The following is a 22,605-nucleotide window of genomic DNA, read 5'->3' as shown; positions in this document are numbered from 1 at the left end:
ATTTTATATGATAGAACATCGTTATAAAGCGATCGTAAACAATGAATTTAAAATATAGTCAATATTGTCTGTTTTCTGTAATAAATACCTATATTAAATATTACTATGGTAGATTTTGTATAAATTGGTCTGTCCCTCATTTATTTTAGCCGTTAGGCAGCTTTGGAAACTGTTTCAGTTAAAGGGTGAGATATGTTAGTGTATAAAGGAAAAGGCGGCATGACATCGTATCACTGTTATAAGCAGATGGCCCTCAGCTTGTTTAATATGCAAAATACATAAAATAGACACGAATTATGGATTTACAAACTTAGCAGCTCAGACGTACGTATTTTTATATAAGCTATATATTGTACAAACCACGACGATAGCCTTATTATCATTCCCAATATTATTAAGTAATTTTATATAAATGTTAGAAGAAACTTACCGAAAGCTCATTCGATGCAAAGTAATAATATAATTAGAGTATAATATAATGTAATAGCAACCTTCATTGTACTTGTCCTGCGTTGTAAGTAGTTAAATATTTATTTGTTCGATTTCTCACCCTTCAAAAACGGAACAATGCTTGTCACAACAAACTGCGAATGTATTGTTAAAAAAAATATTTGTACCTATATTTCCCCTCAATTATCTATAAATAAACGATTGTGTACATAACAATTGATTTGATTGCCTCCATATTCTGTGGTCGGTAAAAAATTAAATGTTCATGATAAAAGCTACTAGACGGTGGTGTATATTTTACTTAGAAGCCTTTATGTAGGTCAATTGTACACTTCGATGAAATGTTTAACTATAATAATTATTAGTGGTGGAATAGTTTGATAAACAATACCCTTAATAGTAACTTATAGGTACATTGTTTTACGTGAATTAATGTAATACAAGATGGTAGCTAGAGCTTCTAATGGTAGACATCAGAAGTTAGAGTTAAGTAATAAAGTCGCGGTTGTAACTTAAATGGGTTATTGATGAATAGACAAAGCGGTCGCTCGAAGATTAAGGATTACTTACTTCTAGATTGTAGTAGTCGAAACGGGAATAACTGAAATACTATTATGAATTATATAGCATATCAGTTATTTCTGATAGTAGTTAAAGCTACATATGTATATAATATATTATTTTAGTTATCTGCAACTTCATCAAATGTTTTGATAGACAAGATAGTATATCTGTTTTCGGGATATACTGTGTTATCATATAAAATTTCATTGTAATGTGATAGCAAATTAGTCGTGATAGGTAATAAACTAACAGACATACTTGACAGAAAGATTTTTGAATTTATAATAAATACTGTACTGTACGTACTACGAATTTCGGTGGTCAATTTACTTCTGTAGTATAGTAACTATACAAGTATGTAACACGTTCGTATCATTGTCTGAATAAAAAGTATTACATACTCTTATGTCCATATAGATCTACTTCTACTGTATAATCTCGATTGATATCATTTGTTAAAATGAATCTAATTGAATATTTTGATATCTTGAGAAAATATTTAAAACAATATAAATTTTATACGCAAACCCTGAAATATTATAGCATTTGATAATAGACAAAACAGTTTAAATTATTAAAATCAAATACACTTCTAATAAAATAATCAATATCTATAGAAAAAGGAATAGAATTGAGTTGTTTTATAAAACTGGAATAGTTATAACTATATGTATATGAGAACACTCATTCTGTTAAGCAACAAACAACGATCTTCAAACCACAAATAAAAAAAATATAATGAAACAACTGTTTAACTTCTAAACGCAAGCCGCCTCGAGCAGAAACGTTTTTCCTTTGCCTATTCTCTCGTAACTTGTTACTCGCCAATCTATGTGTCCGTACATCGACCATGAAAATGATCCGGCAAAGTCGCAAAACCGACACAGAATGACAAGCCGCTAATCCCTAGGGCTATGCATAATTCCACCTCGAAACATTAAGCGTTGAAGATTAGAAGCGCTTCGTACAAGCGAAGATTCTTAACTTAGTATCGTATCATACGCAGAAAATATTATTATGCTTATAACTTCAAAATTATTACCTTGAGGATTATTCAAACGTGGTTACCTTCTTAGTAGCTGGAAATTGTATTTGTTTTAATCTAGTCGACTGCGTAAAATATTTTAGATCCAAAAATTCAGTCATTATTTATTGCTTCCTTTCTCGTTATCGGCTATTGGATAAAATTTGAAATATAAACTAAACTTGGTATAAGGACAATGTACAACCAAATTACGATTTTAATTAAAGTCAAAAGTTTATTCATATTGGTAGGAGATATGGCATAAGAAATTTAGCTGTTATTTCATAATAACAACGTTTATATACATAGGTTGGCGGGCTAAATTCTGGGTCTAACATGTGAATATTTATTATTCTTGAAAATTAAGCATAAGTCAAAAGAATATTACATTAATCGCAGTAATCTAAATAATTTAATGAAAAATTAGTCTAATATTTGCACGATATGTAATGCTGAATTGTATGAAAGAAAAAGGAAAATAAATTCAATGATTTCTATCTAGAATGTTATTTGGCTCTGTGAAAGGTACACAATAAAATAAGTCCTATTTCATTGTGGATTCATTCCTTAATTCAATTGTTGTGCCCGCTAGGCACCTAGGCTTCTCTTGACTAGTGTACTTTTATTACTAGCTTTGTTTCTTTCATTAGTTTGTCCTCACTTTGTTTCGGCAAGAACTCTTATTTCAATCAGAACTAAATGTAATAGAGTCGCTAAAGTTCTTGCGAAGTAGAAAAGTGGATATGTATATTTTGGTTTCTGGCAGATACACACATTTCAACATTTTTTAGTAGATGGATGCTTTAGGGGTTAATGTGGGAGGTATGTTTTGTATAAGTTAGAAACTTAGACTTTTGTAATTGAACTCTTGAGTCTCGTTTTTATTTTTTTCCCATTGAGGATAACATGAAATTTCAGATTTGTGTGGGTGAAACATAACTTAATTTACAATGCTCTGCAGTGAACATTTGATTCGAACTGTTTCATTAGAATTTATTATAAGTTCTTATGGCATTTGGGAAATGGCACGACCTTAAAAAGATGGTGAAGTCATTATATAAATTTTGTAAAATGTTCAGACACCATACCTAGTAAGGCGTATAATTTCTTGTTTGAATCGTGAACCCTCCGCGCACTCCTCGCCCCGGGGCAATGGATAACTTTACCGGGTGCCATTTGGAGCCGATCTCTCAGAGTGACTTATCGGCAAGTTTAGCAGCGATATATCAAAGTAATCGCTTTAATTTCTCATCTCCCACTTGGGGGAGAACTTATGCTTATTCCTTGACTGATATTGTCGTGATTTGTGATGACGCACCGATTTCGATAATGACTATAGGTTGAAATTAATTTTGGAAGGAGTCCTACATATCTCACCTGCTTTTAGCAACTGGATGAGACAAGCTTATTTTATTCCACAAGAATGGCTTCAATTGTAACAAAATGGAGTCTAACTCCGAAATCGTGAAGTATCAATCAATTAGTGTATACTAGCTGTTATGCTTGATTAAAACAAGAGGTTTTCTCTCCCATTTACCTCCTTTCAGTTTATTTTCTTATATATAAGATAACCCACGAATATTTCTTCAATTTAAGTTTTATTAAAATCCATTCAGAAGTTTAGTCATGAATAGGTAGTAAACAGCGAAACTGACAGAAAAAAAGACAAGCTTTCGTATTTACGATATTAGTCTGAATTTTTAAGGGTTCTGTTAAGGTATATATAAAAAATTAACTAGGTCTATATCTATATATTTTGAATAAAGTACAGCATTTGAGTTTCTATTATTCTAGCTACCCCAAAATGAGGTTGATATGAAGAATATCTGCTTGACACGAACAGAAAATAAACAGTAAATAATATTGGTACACTTGATACAATTGAAAATCTATATGTACAAGTGTCATATTAGAATGTTATACCTACTGACATACTTTACAGCATTATAGACATATGTTGATGACATAGTACTTACCACCTCTTACTTCACAGACGAGGACGAGTTCGTTACCCTCTTCAAGTGGGCCTACGATCCCTGACACGTCTCGGCCCGATTTGTCGTACAGCATTAGTTGGTGTGGAGGCACTGTGGGATAGAATCTACTTTTAATCTAAGTCTTAAAAAATAAAACGAAATACTTAAATAATAATAAAATTATTGCCTAATAATAATAGAATTAAATATAATCTCTTGATTGGATGAAAATATTTTCTGTTTAACCAAGTGTGCAAACTTCCCGGTGAAAACCAGAAAATGATTTATAAATTTGTAATTCGTAATATAAATATTTGTTTAATCAAATTGATTGTTCGAAAAATATAATAGATAGATACTTGTTCTTTAAAATTGATTTTTATAGATGATTATGATATAGTGCATCCGCGTTGACTAACAGTCTATGCTGGCTAGGCACCAGAATGAATATAGAGGTACATACATTATTGTATTTGACTAATAAATTCTGTCATTGTAAAAATTAAATTGATTTATTATAAAGATACGTTTAACATCATGTCGTTCGTATTTTATTAATAATATTCATTAAAATCTAGTTAATTTCACTAGGAATATCTCCCAATTCAATACAGAGGAGGATAACAAGATAAGAATGAGGTCAAGTCAGTTAGGTCCATATGATAAATTCACCAGGAATTAACTACAATGGTATCTAGGGGTACCACAAGGAGATCGACCTAACATATTCATTGTTAACAATGGGCTATTACTAACAATCCAGGCTGGATTGTTAGTAATAAGAAAGCTTTGTAATAGTTTTAGATAATATTTGTTGTTAGAAGAAAAATATAAGTATTATTTTTACAGATCACTTATATATTCAGGATAAAGATAATAGAGTACATGTATGATTATAAGGTTAATATAAAAACCATTAGTATTCATTTGATATTATTCATATACTTAAGTACAACTTGACATTTCTAGCGATCTTATTAAAAATACTAGGAACATGTTATATAAAAACATGTTACATTTTCTTTTTATTCGAATATTTACAAAAGCGAAGACCTCTATAAAGGGTCATCACATTAAAGTTCAGACCCGACGGCCCGTGCCAACAACGACGTATTGGTTTGTACTGGCGCCCACTTGCTTGAACGGCGTCCTTGGAACGGGCTGTCGGGTCAAAACTTGATAATTTCAGTCCGCTTCAAGTGAGTAATAGAGACTCGCCATAGATACAGCACGTAATGACCCTATAAATAACAGGGTTTCAAAAGTTATACTTTTATTAATAAAATAACAGCTGTCTATCAACAGGCATAGGCTATTTGATAGACAGATAGGCATAGATAAAATTATTTTTAGTATTAAGAATTTAAGAGAGTATCTATAATTAATATTACTTTAAATACTATTAACTATTACTATTACAAATAGGTAAATAATTGAGTGATAACTGTTGCTAACCTATGTCCTAATAGGCAATATAAACTTTTCGTTAACTTTCCGCACAATCCGATATATTAATACTCTGAGAGTCAGCTAGCAAACAAATTTTGTTGAAAGGTAACTTTCGTATTTGCATTCAGACGAGGATTAATAAGGATAAGTGAGCCGATATTAGGGAAAGAGCTGCTCATAATTCTACACGACGCTGTCAACATGCCTTAATGTGTTAACGAAAGGGGGATGGGACTTTTGTTTGGTGCTTCGTATAAACAAGTGTGACAGATTAGTGACAATATGATCGTATTCGTATAGTAGTATTAATAATAGCATAAATACTATATTATAATAATAGATAACCCTGGAAAATTAACAAAACGCGACCTTAGGAAGTGAAGCGATGTGCTAAACTGCTAGACCACCGAGATAGTCAGATGATATAAATCTTTACTTTCAAAATATTATAATTCTAAAATTGTCACATCGCGAAGTATCTGTTTCCTTGTTAAGGTTACGCGTAAATACAGTTGAAGGAATTAGGTAGAAATTTTCATACATTATGTAGAAATTATGAAATATTAATTTAGTTATTTTTGTGATACGGTGCCTATTATTTTACTGTTTTTTTGCTCGATTAAAATACAAGTGGCGTCATATTGATGTTTACACACGCATGAAGTCGCGAGGTAGAAGAATTTATTAATAGTAAAATGCAATGAGAGAGTGAGTAGTCCTTTGTACGAGTATGTAGTGAACTCGTGATGTAGCTGATTAACCGAAGGTTTACGTTCCATTGGGATTAAAATTATTTTTTTTGTCAATTAACTATCGAACTAATTCTACAGTGATTTCTAATACTGTTAACACATCAAATTAGAGTTCCATCAAAGATTATGAATCGAAGGTTGGTTTACCAGTTTATTTGGATTCAAATTGGTATCATTTTTGACTATGTCGAGTGTCCAATATATTGCATAGGTAACTGAAAATGTCTTCAGTTATTGCAGTTATTTTGTAGTCATTTTAATACTACTGAATATGGTGAAAAAACCGTAGATTTCTCAAGTGGTTCAGAAATTATTGTAAAATTAGTAAACTTTTATTTTAAATTGATCATATGACTGTGCAGTTTGTATTAGTAATATTTCTTTATATTTACGAAATTCCTTATAGAGACAGTTATTTTGCTGTATTAAATATTGAATGTCACTAAGTTTAGGCTTGGTATAATTATACCCTGATTTTAGGTTTGTTGTAAATATAGCCAACTTTGTATAATCATCAAATAGCAATCTTAACACCCTACTCTTAACCAATTAATGAAATTGTTGAAATAAACGCTTCAAAAACCGCTACCGTAACATGACAAACGCTACTAATTACGGTTGAGCAAACAAAACAATAGTTCAGGAACACGTACAATCGGAAATACAAGTAGCTGAGTATATTTACATTATTGTACCTTAATACAGAGCATTAGAGTTCAAAAGGGTTCTTTAACTTTTGCGGCTGATCGTATTGGGAGGAGAAAGGACGACCGCAAAACCGAAACGCACCCTCACACTATCGGCACCCTCGAAATGTGTACTATCAAAAATAGATTTGTCCTATTAGACCTACAAACACGTAGTTCTAATAGGTATTGTGCCTATTAAATAATAATATTGTTACTTTTTATATAAAATCATATCATTATTATATCAACAAATGGACCCTGGTTTATTGATGTTAAATTAAAACAAATACCTATATACAAGGCAAGAAGTTAGATTGGTAGTGTTTAATGAAGAGGGTAGACGTGACTGGGATTTGTTATACTCCAACGGTAGATTGATTGCAAGTATGCTGTAGGAAGACCTCGGTTAAACTAAGTGAGTTTAACCGAGGTACACTTTGTAAAAAGTGGGCTGCGTAGCACTGCACTGCGTCCGCAGTGTCACCTATTCAGGCGTTAAGAAACTTGCTTAGCAGGCCTGTTCTGTTGAAGATCCACTCTTCATAAGAGAGTAATATTAAAGGCTTGTCATAGCTTGCTTTAGTCCTTCAGTATATCAACGCATGAGTGTTTTCATGGGCGTCACATGATATCGTGATGTCTGTAGTGCTGTTCATGTATATAGACGTCATTGTGTAAATTTAAGTAAGTTTTTAATCTCGCAACCCCATCATTACGTAGATCATATTTCGATGATGACCTTTAAAATTCAAAATTTTCTACAGTACAAATTAAAAAATCTCTTAGCTTATTATTCAAATCAAGTTATTAATTTTACTTTTAAACATTATTCTTATTAATATTTTATTTCCCCTTCCTTCATTTATTTAATTGTTTTCCTTTGTTGCAATGTCCTGGTCGAAAATTAGATTCATTACTTGTCATAAGATTGTCTCAAACATTCAGGAGTATGGTCTTATTGCATTTTTCTGTTTGAGTTTCCTGATTTCATGAATAAATTTAGGAAGTATATTTTTTGGAAATGATACTTATTGCACGTAAATTATATGTGTATAAGACTATATAAGTAATGTACCTATAATATATTTAATTATTACTAATTTTAAACGACGCATACATTTTTTAAAGAAAACTAACGTCTATGATACTTATTATTGTTGTAGTTTTAAAGATTTAAGCATACATAGGGATGGACAGACAGCGACCGCGACTTTGTTATATACTATGTAATGATTTATGTTAATAGTAAAAATATCGACCTGTATCTATTAATATAATATAATAAGATACTGTACATAAATAAAGGTACATTTATGACTACAGAAGATTACTATGGTACAGAATACATACAACCCCGACCCCAAATGACGTGGGATAAGGAAAGGAAAATTATGACAAAGATGCGAGATAATATAAAATGTCATATCTACAAATAGGATATACTGGAAAAATACAATTTATGATAAAATAATTTAAAAATAGCAAAAAAGCACGCGATTAATCAAAACAATGACGTATCTATAAATAATATTTACATAGGGAAAATAATATTTATTCGTATACCAAAATATACTGCAAACGGTCTATTTCATTCACAATGTTCCATTGATTGACAAATATATATGTACATTTTAATTATTGTTTTTATTTCTTCAAACATAAATATTCTTTAATTCTGCATAAAATTTGATGACCTTTTTACGATAGTATTTATTTACTTATAGGCTTTATATAAATATCATAACTTAAGTCAGTTTTAGTGGAACAAAACAAGTTTTATAGGGCGATGACTTTGCACAAAGTCGTCTTCGTAGGTGTGTTTGTCTCACTTGATATTTTCCTGCGAAAGGCAACTTGAATAGTAATTAGCAAGATGATTGGTAGTTGAAGTCACCATACAGTAGCAAGATATCTAAGATGTTGAAGGCAATAAAATTACGTATACAGATATCCTCCGTAAAGACAATACTTGATGACGTTTTCCGAGAAAATATCTCTGATCGATTTCATGTGTATAAGCAACTGTATATTCTGTTTTATTTTCTATGGAATATAAACATAGTTATTTCTGTGTAACCACTTTACAAACATAATAGCAATAGCCTGTACTTAGTAATGCAGTCCCCACTTTTAACAATTATTCTAATGTCGCGTATGAAACTATTAAAATTGAATTAATACTAATTAAGTAAAACAATAGTTTGCGGTATATAATGTAACTTACAGCAATTGCTCCATTATTACACAATTAGGATCGATACTAATCGAAATTTAATTTATCTTACTGGTACAAGAAAAAGAAAGCAAACAAAATTAATTATTCCGACGTTGAATCAAAACGCAATTTGTTTGGGCTAACGATACAGAACGTCATACCTCCTCATTTAATTGACGATGTTGACTATGAAATTCAACGTTTCAATTAAATGTTGGACCACACTGACTACGTTATTAAGGAGTTGGCTTTTCCGGTTAACAAATCTTACTTCAAAGGTTATAGCAGACGTAGAAATGCAATTTAGAATGGTAATTGAAACCCCTTTAATACGTTTACTTTTGACCGAGATATTTCGTAAAAGTACATAAAAAACGTTTGTAAAAAGTTGCTGCGTAAATAGTATTAAATATGTGCTATAAATACTATTTCATGACATAAAGAATATATAAATACATACGTAAACTGATTTATTTATTTACGTTAATATACAAAAATAATGTCTTAACTATCCCGGTACACCAGAATGAGTCATATTGACGGTATATTGAGTTTGACACTTATGTTTGCTAAATAGCTGTTCATTGTTCATTAATTTCTCACTTGTAATGCATATTTCCTTTACTGTGGTACTGCTTAGGATTGAATGCGTATGAGCTTCCGAATAATAAATTAAATATTAATATATATGTAACTGATGTATAGTTATATCATTGAAAACACAATTTTCCATGTAAACAATAAAAATATACGTCCTCGTCGTCGTTAAGTCCTCTTAAACCCAATTAAGGATGTAATAATAATTTTTATCATTATAAAATACTTCTCAACCTTATTTTACTTAAGATTGTCTGCATTTTCTTTTACATTTTTATTTGTCAGATATCTAAATGCAAAAGTAACAATAACATATTATGAATTACATGCTACAACGAGTTTTCTGTCAAGGGTAACACGCCAATAAATCGTGTGAGACTACAGTTCAAAATTATGGTCACTGAATAATGCATTGAACACGCGGCGGGGTCGTAACTGCTCCAATCTGTGATATAATCGGAACAATTCGATTGTGAATAAATGCTTTGTAGAAGAATGACAGCACTTAATTGGCGTTTAATTAACAATTCCAAACTTTTTAATAAGTATTAAAATTTTGTTTCACTTGGACTCAACTGTTCTTCAAAGTTTTCAAAAACTTTAGGTAGGTACTTATTTAATAATATTTCAGGCTCTTGATAGAGTTTCCTGTGAACAACCTGGGAGCGTAAGTATCTATTTTCTTATCTATTTATCCCATCAGGTACATACAATACGGCGTAATAAAGCCACCACAGGTATAAAAATAATAATTTATGATATCTGAATGAATAACAGGTAAAACAAGTTTTTTAACAAGTTTTACTGTTATGATTTTCAGAATACAACAAATTTTATGAAAACGATTTATAAAGAATGCGGTAAAGTCATTTCACTCGTTTAATTTCAAGTCACGTTCAAAACAAGAGTCTAAAGCGTCGTATTTTTCGTTTTCTTTAATATAATTTTATTATTCATCAAGTATTTAAAAGTTGAAAGTTGCTTAAAATTTATTTACATTAATCACAAAGAGAAACAATACATACTTTAAATTAGAAATTTAGAAATTTAAGTAATAAGTAATAAGGCTGGAATGTTAATTGTACACATGTGTATGTGTGTGCATATACTTTTTAATAAAAAAAAAGTAAAATAACAAGCAATGCAAAATTAAAACAAAAACTAAACTACTGCTAGACATTTCACATCAAGTGGGTAGGATACACAAATCACCGCAGTTTATTGCGACTTTGCTTTTCACGAGTACACAACAGTTTACGAGTTTCAACACCCTTATACGACTCGAAAATTTGTCCATACCCCTGGCCTGGAGCCGTAACTTAAAATCAAGCCCAGTTTATGACATCCGATAGTTTCGAATCTTATGGTCTCGTTTGGCCAGAATACCGTATACTATCATAAAATTACGTCAGATTTTATGTGGTTTGGTAATATACGCGAACAGTGAATACAAGGCAATACTAGTTTATGGACGAGTAAAATTTATTTTCTTACTATGTATACCACGATTTTATGTTTATATACCTATTATAGAAATATGTAGTGTAGTGTGTAAATTGGACTCTATTCTCCGCATTTTGTCTCTCATCTAGGCCATTGAGCGTGTATAGTGTAGTATTTATAAATAATAGTGATATATGAATTTTACTATATTCATATTTGCATAGTCATATTCATGCATTTATATTTCTTTCTGAAGACATTTTCTATAGTTGTTATTGTAAAGATCAATATTTTATTGAATACATTGGCTTCCAAAATATTAGGCGAGTTTCGAACACATAGACTATGATTAGGTTAAATATGTTAGTAGAGTTACTTACTTAGAGTATTGAAATAAGTGAGAACATTTTTTAATGAAATGTAATTAGGAATCAGCGAAGCAACTATTATTAACACATAAGTTGCTTAGTCTGTCATCATTTCCAATCAGTGGGCGTAATTCACCAGCGAGCTACCTCATTCGTTTAACTCAGTCTGTGGGCATGGAACCCTAAAATCAATTTGCAAGGCTCAAGGAAATGTCGATTTTGCTTCCATTGTGTTACGCCCTGATACCTATTCAACGATTATTCGGCGTCAGTTCATTTCTTATAACTGGATCGATACACGCTCAGCTGCTCGCAACCAACTTGTTTCATTAAATTCAAATTTCGTGTTGTACTTATTAATTCAGGCGAACGTTTTCCGCGCACGTCGCCATTGCGCTCCACGGGTGCTTTTTATATTCCTGTCGTCTCGTCGACGGAAGTTTTCATGGAATTTGAAAAGGGTGCCGTTATATGAGATTGCGCTAATTGACAAGTTTTGTGATGTTTCGTGTTTCAATTACTGTTTTATCGTCTTGTTTCGGCATTTGTTTTGTTTCTGGTGTTCGTTTTTATTTCAGAGAAGACTTGTTTCGACAGCTTTGTTGAAAATTTCACAAATCAAAAAATACTGATGAAAAGTAAAATTTATATTTATAGGTATATTTTCATTTCATTTATGTGAATTAATAAACTGTAGGCACAATTTTGATTACTGATGTTAATAATAAAAAAAATAGCTATTGTTCTATAAGCAATGTCAACCACGTAATATTACTATTACAATATTAACAGTCGGTAGAGTTGGCATTGCTATGCCATTTAAAAGTATAATATAAATACGAAATCAATATTCTTACTTCTTACTATAATATTTAAAATAATACAAAAACAATTACACGCACGAATAATATTAAGTTATTAGAAGTGAGAGTGAACTGATAAATTATTTTGTAAAATATATGCCACACAGTTATTAAATTACTGATTTACTTTTTTTTACACAAATTACAATATCTTAATTTGTAATTGGTTATAAGACTAGACCAGCTAATCTATTAATTTATAAAATGAATTAATTTAGAAATTCTTTTCATAAATTGATCAGATAGATTATTAAACCCAAGATCGCATTCATACAAATTGTAATAATAATCGCTGATTCTTAATACTAGAAGTATAATGTACACGCATATTGAACTATGATCACTTTGTATTCTTCTGTGGATATAGCTAAAGCAAAACTGGAGTAAAGCCACTTATATTACATCAATTAAATTTAGCAAGTTCATGTTAAGCAATTCACTTAAAGTTCTCAACATAATCACATTTCTTGGAGTCGAAACTTTGCTGTTTGGAACCACCGAGACGAAATATGAAGAAAACAGATACCTCGCTCGTAAAACTAATTCTAGTTGATACGACTAAAATGGATTCTCGTTAAGATATTCAAGTATGTACGTTAGTCCTCAAGTTGTATTTTGAAGACGCTTGGAAGTTCTAATTGGTTAAACATAGCAATTAAGGAACACTTCAGGGAGTTTTCTTATGCTGGGAGATTTCTCTACTTTTTTATTTTAATGATGCAAAAATATTCAATTTTGTGTATTAAAATATACGAGTGACTTATCTAAATGTGACTTCATTAGTGTTAAAAGGAAACGTAAAATTTCCATTTGGAATTTATATTGAACCATTTGGATTTGCATTAAAATATTATAATTTGATTTATATTGAATAATGAACAAATCACATAAGTTACGTCACTACATTGTTTTGTTTCGTAGCAAAAAATATTATACGGAACTTGTGTTCTACGCAGTTGCATCAGAACAAAACGTCATATCATACTTATAGCACGATTAAAATATTATAGTGCTATGTACGCTACATGTAAATACTCGTTCACTTGTTTGAACAAAATGATATATTATAGCTTCGTTGTGCAATGGCGTGCCAAGGCGATGACTTACGGGTATACCGGCAACCCTCACTTAACTGTTACATATTGCTTCACTTAACTCAAAACCCGGGTTGGAAAAGAATTACGCGCGGAAGTTACTACATAGCTGGTTGCGAACGAGCACAGACACAATACACTGCAAGCCAAATAAATAACGCAGCGTATAAGACTAACAATGAAGTGAAGTTGATACACATAAATAGGCTTTGCCTTAAATTGGCAGGTAGAAATACTATAAAGGCGGATACAGATTGATTCAGATCAGTCTGTTGTTTACAAATTTTAATAACTATGAAGTTGGTTGGCGATAAGTATGGTAAATGATGGTAATATCATTAGTTGATTGGTTAGATGGTAATCACATTAGTGTGCAAAATTGTTCAAAAACATATATCATCATCATCATCATCGCAGCCCGGAAGACGTCCACTGCTAGACATAGGCCTCCCCCAAAAATCTCCACGACGATCGGTCCTGCGCTGCTCGCATCCAATGCCTTTCAGTGATCTTGACCAGATTGTCGGTCCACCTTGCTGGAGGCCTTCCCACGCTGCGTCTTCCGGTCTGTGGTCGCCACTCGAGGACTTTACTGCCCCAACGACCATCTGTCCTACGAGCTATGTGCCCTGCCCATTGCCACTTCAGAGTCGCAATTCTTCGGGCTATGTCGGTCACTCTGGTTCTTCCGCGGATCTCCTCATTTCTGATTCGATCACGCAGAGTAATAAAAATATATATAATACTATGAAAATTTTATCAATTTAAAAGCTATATTTTATTAATTCACCAATAACACTACCAGTAGCGATAGTCAGATTTCCGCACGGAATATTTGTGGTCTCACACATGCTAATGGTAGCAGAATTAAACAAAATAATATAAATCTATTAATTACTTCAATAGCTGTAATTAAACTTTGCTATTATGACTTCCTTTCGTCACTAAGACTTATTATCGATCTTCCCATCATTAGAGAGCTAATTAAATAAAAACAAATTAATACACAACTTTACAATCTGACTCATACTAAATATCTGTCATATTAGAACTTACAACTTTTACGATTTATAAGACATAGCAATAAAACATCATGCCTCAGCGCTCGCAATGTGTATAATTGTATTAAAATAAAAGTAACTAACATTGAATAAATAATAAAAGTGTTGTTGTTTTATGAATTTTGTTCGTATGATGGCTTGTAGTCAGGTAACAAATAGCGGGTATTTAATGAAATGTTTAATGAAATGTATTCCGACATTTCTTAGGTTTTATCAAGAATGTGAATTCTTAAAAGTAAACACAAATATCTTTTGTGTTTATTTTTAAGAATTCACATTTTAGGACAAGAAAATAAATTATATAAATTATACTTTAATATAATAGGGCCCCATATTTTGTAAGTCAAATGAGTGAGCGACTTGACTCATAATATCACGGGTAGTGTCATTAAATAAGCGGATCAAATAAATATTTAATATTGTATTGTAACGATGGTGATCAGTAAATAGTTACCTATAAGAGAAACACCTATAAGAGCTTCGATTATCCAACCGAAGCTACCATTTAAGAAAATTTTCTGGACTCGTTTATAATTAAATCAATCAAAATAATATCAAAAATATTTTTATTCATCTAGCTCCTTTTATAGACACTTCTGACAAGTAAAATCTACTGTCAGGTCTGAAAGTAATTTCAAGCCAAAAAGAGCAGCCAAAATACTCAGCTTCTCGCTCTTTCTATTAGATTATATAAAGAATTATAACTATATATATTAAAGTTTAAGTTTAGGATTATTCCAGTTATTACCAGCTTATCATATTAATAGATAAGATATAATGAGATATAATATATCACATTATGGTCTCTAAAAATATAAAAGTTTTGTATTTTAATTCTGACGTTTTGCTCCGTATTTTTCATTATTGCAGTACATATATACTTATACATTCCGATGTTACACGAAATGTTTACCTCAACTGTAATGTGATAATTTTTCTGATTATGCCATCTGAAAATTATTATATATCTAATTATAGAAAAATAATCATAATATATCATAGAAAACACGCTATAAAACCCCACACCTAGTCTGCATTAGACATCACTGCATTGATGGGGAAGGACTAGAAGCCAATACTGCCATTTATCGGTTTATTATGGTATAGTAAATTAATATGCAAATTTTATCGTACATAGAATTTAACCACATATTTGTATTCCAAAATAAACTGTGTATGTGTACTGTACCGTATTCAGATACCGCAGTGGTTTTAAGTGAGGCTCGTTTACAATTTAAAATTCCGCGAACATATGTAGATAAGGGGAGCATAATAAATTGTGGGCGAAGTAACTCCGGGTACCAGTGAAGCACACTAGTGGAGCTAATGAAATAACTTCAGTATCCTATTTTACTTATAAAATTAACCAAATATTAAAATTATAATCTTTATTCTACATATTTAACAGAAAATATGAGAAAGTAGGTACTAATACATTGTACATTACATCCTTTCACATTTTTACTTTATAATAAATAAAACAAACAATCATTTTGTTCTCCAAACATTCTCAGCTAATCATTACTTTCAGTTTTTCTACCGATTAAGAAGATGGGAAAGAAGGATATTTTTATTCACATATAAGTTTATATTTAAAATAGTAGACATTCATTACTCTACTAAATAGTATCCATTAAACAAATATAGCATTATGCAGTTCTCCCCGTAATTTTTATGGCAAACAAGTTTACGGCTAATCCGACTGTGAAGAGTAACAGCCTATGGATCCCTGGAATTCCAAGACGTCATGTGCGTCTAGCTAATCTTTCCCGTGCTATCGTCTCTAGGGAAAAATCTCAATACATTAGCGATTATTTATTTTGTTTTCAATACACAGATTCTCATCATTTTTAGCTTTTCTGCAAAACAAAGTTTCGATAACTTTGCCATAGATAGATTATTTAACTCTTAAGGCGTATAATTTTAACTTCCAGGTATTTCAATGCTTATATAGCATATTAGCGTTTCAGAACCTTTCCTTTGAGAATTTATTAGATAAATTATTTTATCAAAAGTTTCCAATGAAGTTCTACAAACCCCGCTAAAGAGTTTGTTCGTTATCTCTGCGAATAGACTGTTGATTTATGGTCCTGAAAGTCGAGGTCAATATTGAATGAAAAAGAAAAATGATAGCTTGAGCGAAGTATTCAACAAACATAGGTTAAGTCAAGGTTGGACAACGAGCAATTTATTGTGTTACTAATTAAAATGTGTGGGACGACGGGATTTGGGTTTAAAAATTAATGAAAAATAGTTACATTCTATTGAATACGTAAGCGGTATTTGCACCATTCGGGATATTTGCGCATATGATATATTTGATTTAGGGACTTATTTCTATTACTAATAAAAAAATGCAAAATTAACTAATATAAGTATAAATTCAATTCGTATATACGAGTATATTTGGATACCCCTATAGATGTTAAGAAGCAAGCCAGCTTTGTTTCTACAAGGCTCGTTTTCTCCTATTAACATGGTAATTTCTTAACAGCCTTTTGTAGTATTTCAATCGTTAGGAATATAATATTTACGGCGCGTTTTGTACTATATGTATGAAGTTTTAAATAACTAAATCAATAGTTTTCAAAAGTTAAGGATGTTGGTAGATTAATTAAGATAGTAGCTGCTACGTTTTTTTAAGAAACTGAAATGACAAACAAGTTGACTACGCAAATGGTGGTAAGTGATAATCATCGCCCTTATACATGAACAGAACCACGACATCACTTTATCATGTGACATCTGTGATAGCACTCATGCATTGTCAATCTAAAGGACTATGTTGTTATCCCTATGTAAATGGTCCACATGTGTCCATAGAATATTAGAGTTCTTTAGTCACATCGCTCGGAAAGAAGGTCATAACCTGGAGCAGTTGATAGAGACTGGCAAGGTGGACCAAATTCGCTCATCGTTGTATACCACGTTCAATAATGCCCTCCGTTATGCAAAAGACCAACAGGGATGGATGGGTATAATCAGAGAAAAGGTAATTTTGCGAGGCTATCACGACCCTCAGGAATGAAGATAACGACTTGAGGTTCATCCGAAATACAACTTACAAAGCAAGCTTCTTGGAGGCTGAAATAGGTGAGACTGAAGACTAGCCCTACCTTGTTATAAAAAAGGTTAGGTTATAAAGTATTGTGAAAGAATTTGTTACAACTTAAAATAAACATATCAACACTAAACCTAAATCATCTAAAATATTAAAAAAAGTTTGATTTCATCGTCTGTTTCTGTGTTTACCTCTTTTAAACGTAACGGTTTTTAAAATGGTTTTCGCTGTAATTTAAAGATTTGTTCTGGAATATTTATAACTACATATAGTATAAGACCTGGAATGTAAGGGCGAATCGCTAATGTAATATATAGGATAATAAGAATTGTCAACATCATGAGAAGAAAGAAAGAAAGACGTTATCGGGTGTAATGTGTTTAGCAGTCACCATTGAGAGTTCGCTATGAAAAGCGTACTCCAAACGCGATATCGCTGTACATTATTGTAATAACAGCACTCCGAGGCTTCTTTGACGTCGACTAGGGTCGTGTGTAACCTCTCATTTTCCTTACCGAAATTCAAAGGAGTTCTAACAAAGCTTTGTTTTGCATCGCTCGCTCGAAAAGCCGCTGAAAGGCTGGCTTTTTAGATAAGGTTCTCTTATAAATTTTCAGCATAGAGCAGACATTCTGCGCTAAAGTTTTTCGTTGTGGGAATGCGAGCAGATGGTGCAATTCCCATTCTAGTTCGGGTCGGCGTTTTGCCGAGTTATTTGCTACTGCTCTCCTCGTTAGCTATGGTAATTGTATTTTGGATATAAGGAATTTCATTACAATGATTCACTTTTAATTCTTTTTTATAAACATATTTGAGAGCGCGTCGCGGAAGTTTTAGGACCACTGAATTCTCTGCCAAACTGCATCGTACATTGTGCACTGTGCGGCCATGGAAACTAAATTCATACCTAATACTGTAAATGCTAAATTCTGTTTGTTTGATACCTTTTCATGATTTTTGTGACTGAACGTATCTTATTGAAATTTGGACCTATGATATATTGTATCACAAAGGGGATAATTTTTTATAGTTAAAAAGCAAATACTTATTTAAATTTAGGTTATTTTAATAATTTAACCAATTTACTCAAGACACCGAAGCCCATATACTATTAATTAATACTACCTTATTTCTAATCGAAACATGCGCATTTTCACAATATCAGTCATATATATCTTTATAATATGGCAACGCAGAGATTATCTAATGTCAGCTTATATCAAACTCTCATTAATGAAATTCAATTGTATTTTGTCATCTTTGTGTTGCTAATATTTCTCCTTCAAGCATAAAATGAAAAATGAAGAATATAATAAAAATGTCCACAGTGATAAAAAAAGAACTTTTTTGTCCCTGATTGTAGACCTTTCAAGCATAAAATATTGTTTCGGATAGCTACCTAAACAAGTTTTAATTAAAAAGAAAGAAATATTTTCTGTCCTTGTCTATATGAAATGAAATCTTTTTCTATATGAAACTATCTGTTACATGCGATTTCGTCTGCTTTTTATTTCATATAAAATATAGGTTCGTGATATAAACTATCTTCGTATTAACTTCATTAAGATATGTTTAGCTGTTTAATCTTGGACAGGTTTAAATGTTAGTTACATTTAAAAATACAGATTTACTTTCGTATTAAAGATAATAGTAAGGATTACTGTATATATACATATATAAATAGTTTCAATTTATAATATATCACAGCTGTATTTGGTATCTTCGAATACATAAAAAAAAGTGAGACAGCTTTTCTTGGGAGCCACGTCAAATAATTAGTCATAATTATGCTATATCTAATAATATGTACATAATTAATTTAGATTGTAGCAAAATGACAGAATTATGTACAATCATGTCACTTCTAGGTGTTATTTGATATACTAGGTTCCGAGTAGGTAGGTACTTAGCTCGTTAGCGTGAAATCTGACAGGCACCTGTCTACGTGTTACTGGAGTCTAGTCAGATTCCGCTTTGAATTCACTATGCTTTGTTTATTACAAGTTACATGTTTTGTACTACACGACCGTATCACAACAACCCATTAACACGCCACAGCATAGTGGTGCGAAGTACACAAATCACCTCATACGAGGAGAATATTAAGCCACAATTAACTCTGTTATGCCTACTACTATTGTCTTCCTGCATAACATTTATTTATTATTCAATTTGAAGTGTTATTCTATGGATGATGGAATATTAAACACGTGTGCTCTAACTGTATACTAGTAAAAAATGAAAGGATGAAAGTGAAGTCAGCTTAATAATAAATTTATCAGAAATTAAAAGCGATATTTTCCAGGGGAACCGCATGGTCTACTCCATATGGTAATTGTACCATGTCAGGTTAATTTCAAGTAGTAACAATCCCTCCATCCATGGAGAATTTACACCATATGCATAACTATATGGATATGAGAAGTTTGTTCTCAAATTATTGCTAGCAATTCAGCCTATATGCCTATGTACATACATTATATATTTGTATACAAGTATATAATGTATGTAATAATAATACTCTATAGCTATACAGAAATTACAGATTTCACTTACCAATGACAGCAAGTCGTATTTGAAAATTTCTTGTTGGTGAGTTCTTGAAATCCACACGACATCTATAGACGCCTTCATCGTCTAACTGTACGGTATCCAGCATCAGGGACGCTGGACGGGCAACGGTCGCAAAGTACGCCCTCGGGCCAAATGCGTTTGGATCTGACCACTGCAGCGCTTTGTTGAACGACCGCCCCCGTACGTCGAAGCTGAGAAACAAGTAGAAAAAAATATTTATAGCAGCAAATATACACAAAAAAGTATATGTCGTACTTTATTACCTAATTTAAACTTTTAAGGAATACTGAAGTGTCGAATGTGTAGTATAATGAATCAAAATGAGTTGTGCCAAATGATTGAAAAAATATTGTACCTTCAGCTAATTTAAAAAAAATACGTATAAGAATAATATGAAATTATTAAAATATTAATGAATAATTGTTAAAGGATATATCGAACCATATTGATGGAGATGTAGTTAGGGCCACTTTAAAAAGTAATACCTACTACCAATCAAATAACAAAGGTGGTAACCAAAATTTAGGAAACTGGACATATATTACACATATCTGTCGCATAAAATAAGTAAGTTGAAACAGAATAGCTTTTTGGTATGTGATTGAAAATTAACTTAAAAGTACATTAACCTAAGTCGGGAAATATCTCAATTCAGTATACCTATACTAGAAATTCTAGTAGTAATAAGTACGTGCAAGTGCATGTGCGGTATAATGTTCAGTCGAGGTCTGCACTCAACATGTTGGTGTGGCATTGTTGCAGAACCGTTTTTCAGCGCAAACCTTGTCGCAGTAAATTATATTTCAAATTTCTAGCATAGTATGCTATGCATTTTGTACTAAATACACAATACTTTTACGTAACTATTTTTTTTATATGAAATGAAGGACCATATTATTCTGAAAGTCTTGTTTTTCTTTGATATATTTTTTGCCCTGTTCCGCTAATCACTTCTCGTTAAGGGATGGGAAGGAAAATATTAATTTATGAAACGTTACATTAATGTAATTTAATAAGAGAGGGACCTACGTTAATTATATTTATTATGGCAATGTAGAAATTATCTTTCAATTTATACATATTTAGATTTGAACTTTTTAGCAGCAGGTTAGATATACTGAATAATCAAGTAGAAAAAGACCAGAAAATCAAATAAACAAAACATATGGACTATATGATTGACCCAATTTTATTTTTAAATTGTAAATTAAAACGCTAATAACAATAGAATCAAGAATTTTTATTTAGCTTAATTGTTTGATTATAATAGTAAATTGAATCTCTGAACTGAATATTCAAATTTTGCGATCATATTGAATGTCATATTAGTAAGCTGTTTTCGTTGCATGGTAAGAAAAGTGAAATTATAGGATTAAAGGGCATAACGTCTTAAGCTGGATTTCACCGAAGAAAAATAATCGTGTTTAGTTCGAACTCAACTCGATTAAAAAGTTTAAACCTGTTCAAAGCTTAATTTTGCATTTCACCGAACTAGTTTTCGCTAAACTCTTTCGCTAATCTTTTTTTCGACTTTACGCTGAACTTGTTTATATTGCGATTGGTAAAATCCAGCCTTAGTCATCGAAAATAGCAAAACATGAGCGGCATAATGGATGTCGTGAATGGTAACAGCTTTACGTATAACATTTAACATACGGTGGGTCATCTTATTGTCACGATTCAGATTACATAAAAAAATATATATAGATAACTTTCTGAAATACCTAATCAATTATACGATTTGTTCGCAACATATAAAATACAAGAAGTGTTCTTTTGATAAATATTGTTAGATAATTTTATTACAATGTATTTTTGTTCGGCTACGAGAAACCGTAATAAAATGGGCTTTCTCATTTCTGCGGTAATTTATAGCCGCATTAAAAGTTGCGACTTTATATTATAAAATCGCTAAGAATACGTTTATTAAACAAAGAGATTTCATACCAAAGTCCCGGCAATAAAATCACAGATTCGGCAGTTTATCCGATTTTATTGGTTCTTCAGTATTTGGTAGTTTACTGAACGGAACCCGTAAAAATACCTAGCACCCGTAAACATGGCTCACCCCTCTTTGTGTTTTATGCGTTAGCAATTTACTTATTATTGTCTCAGTTTGTTGATTTTGTTGAAATTTCTGTAACATGTAATTACTTTAGTTAATTTATTGCAGAGTAAATACCTAATGTACATTGGTAATCCATGTAACTTTTAATATCACAATCATAATTCACCCTCAGATAACAATGTAGGTATATAGGAAATATTATCTGCTATATGAAATGTTTGTAGCAATAAAAATAGGATTACAGTTCACTACTGAGAGTGAACGCAATGGGAGACGGAATTTTATTTTGTGATTTGAATCTGGTGGAAATCACAATTTGGCTTTTAATGTCTACGTACATATAAGAGGCAATGATAT

The 22,605-nt window shown here is 31.5% G+C and overlaps 1 protein-coding gene across 1 annotated transcript in view; it reads right to left on the bottom strand.

Moving 5' to 3' along the window:
• Positions 1–22,605, bottom strand: part of LOC131847606 (hemicentin-1-like) — a 67,727-nt gene that overhangs the window by 27,323 nt on the left and 17,799 nt on the right. The window contains exons 3-4 of the mRNA XM_059197207.1: positions 20,163–20,371; positions 4,015–4,125 (exon numbers count right to left, since the gene is read on the bottom strand). Coding sequence (XP_059053190.1) covers positions 4,015–4,125; positions 20,163–20,371 — 320 coding nt within the window. The remainder of the gene's footprint in view (positions 1–4,014; positions 4,126–20,162; positions 20,372–22,605) is intronic.

The sequence above is a fragment of the Achroia grisella genome, unplaced genomic scaffold, assembly GCF_030625045.1.
Source record: "Achroia grisella isolate CSIRO2021 unplaced genomic scaffold, CSIRO_AGI_Agris_v1 utg540, whole genome shotgun sequence".
NCBI lineage: Eukaryota > Metazoa > Arthropoda > Insecta > Lepidoptera > Pyralidae > Achroia > Achroia grisella.
This window is presented reverse-complemented; position numbering and strand designations above follow the sequence as displayed.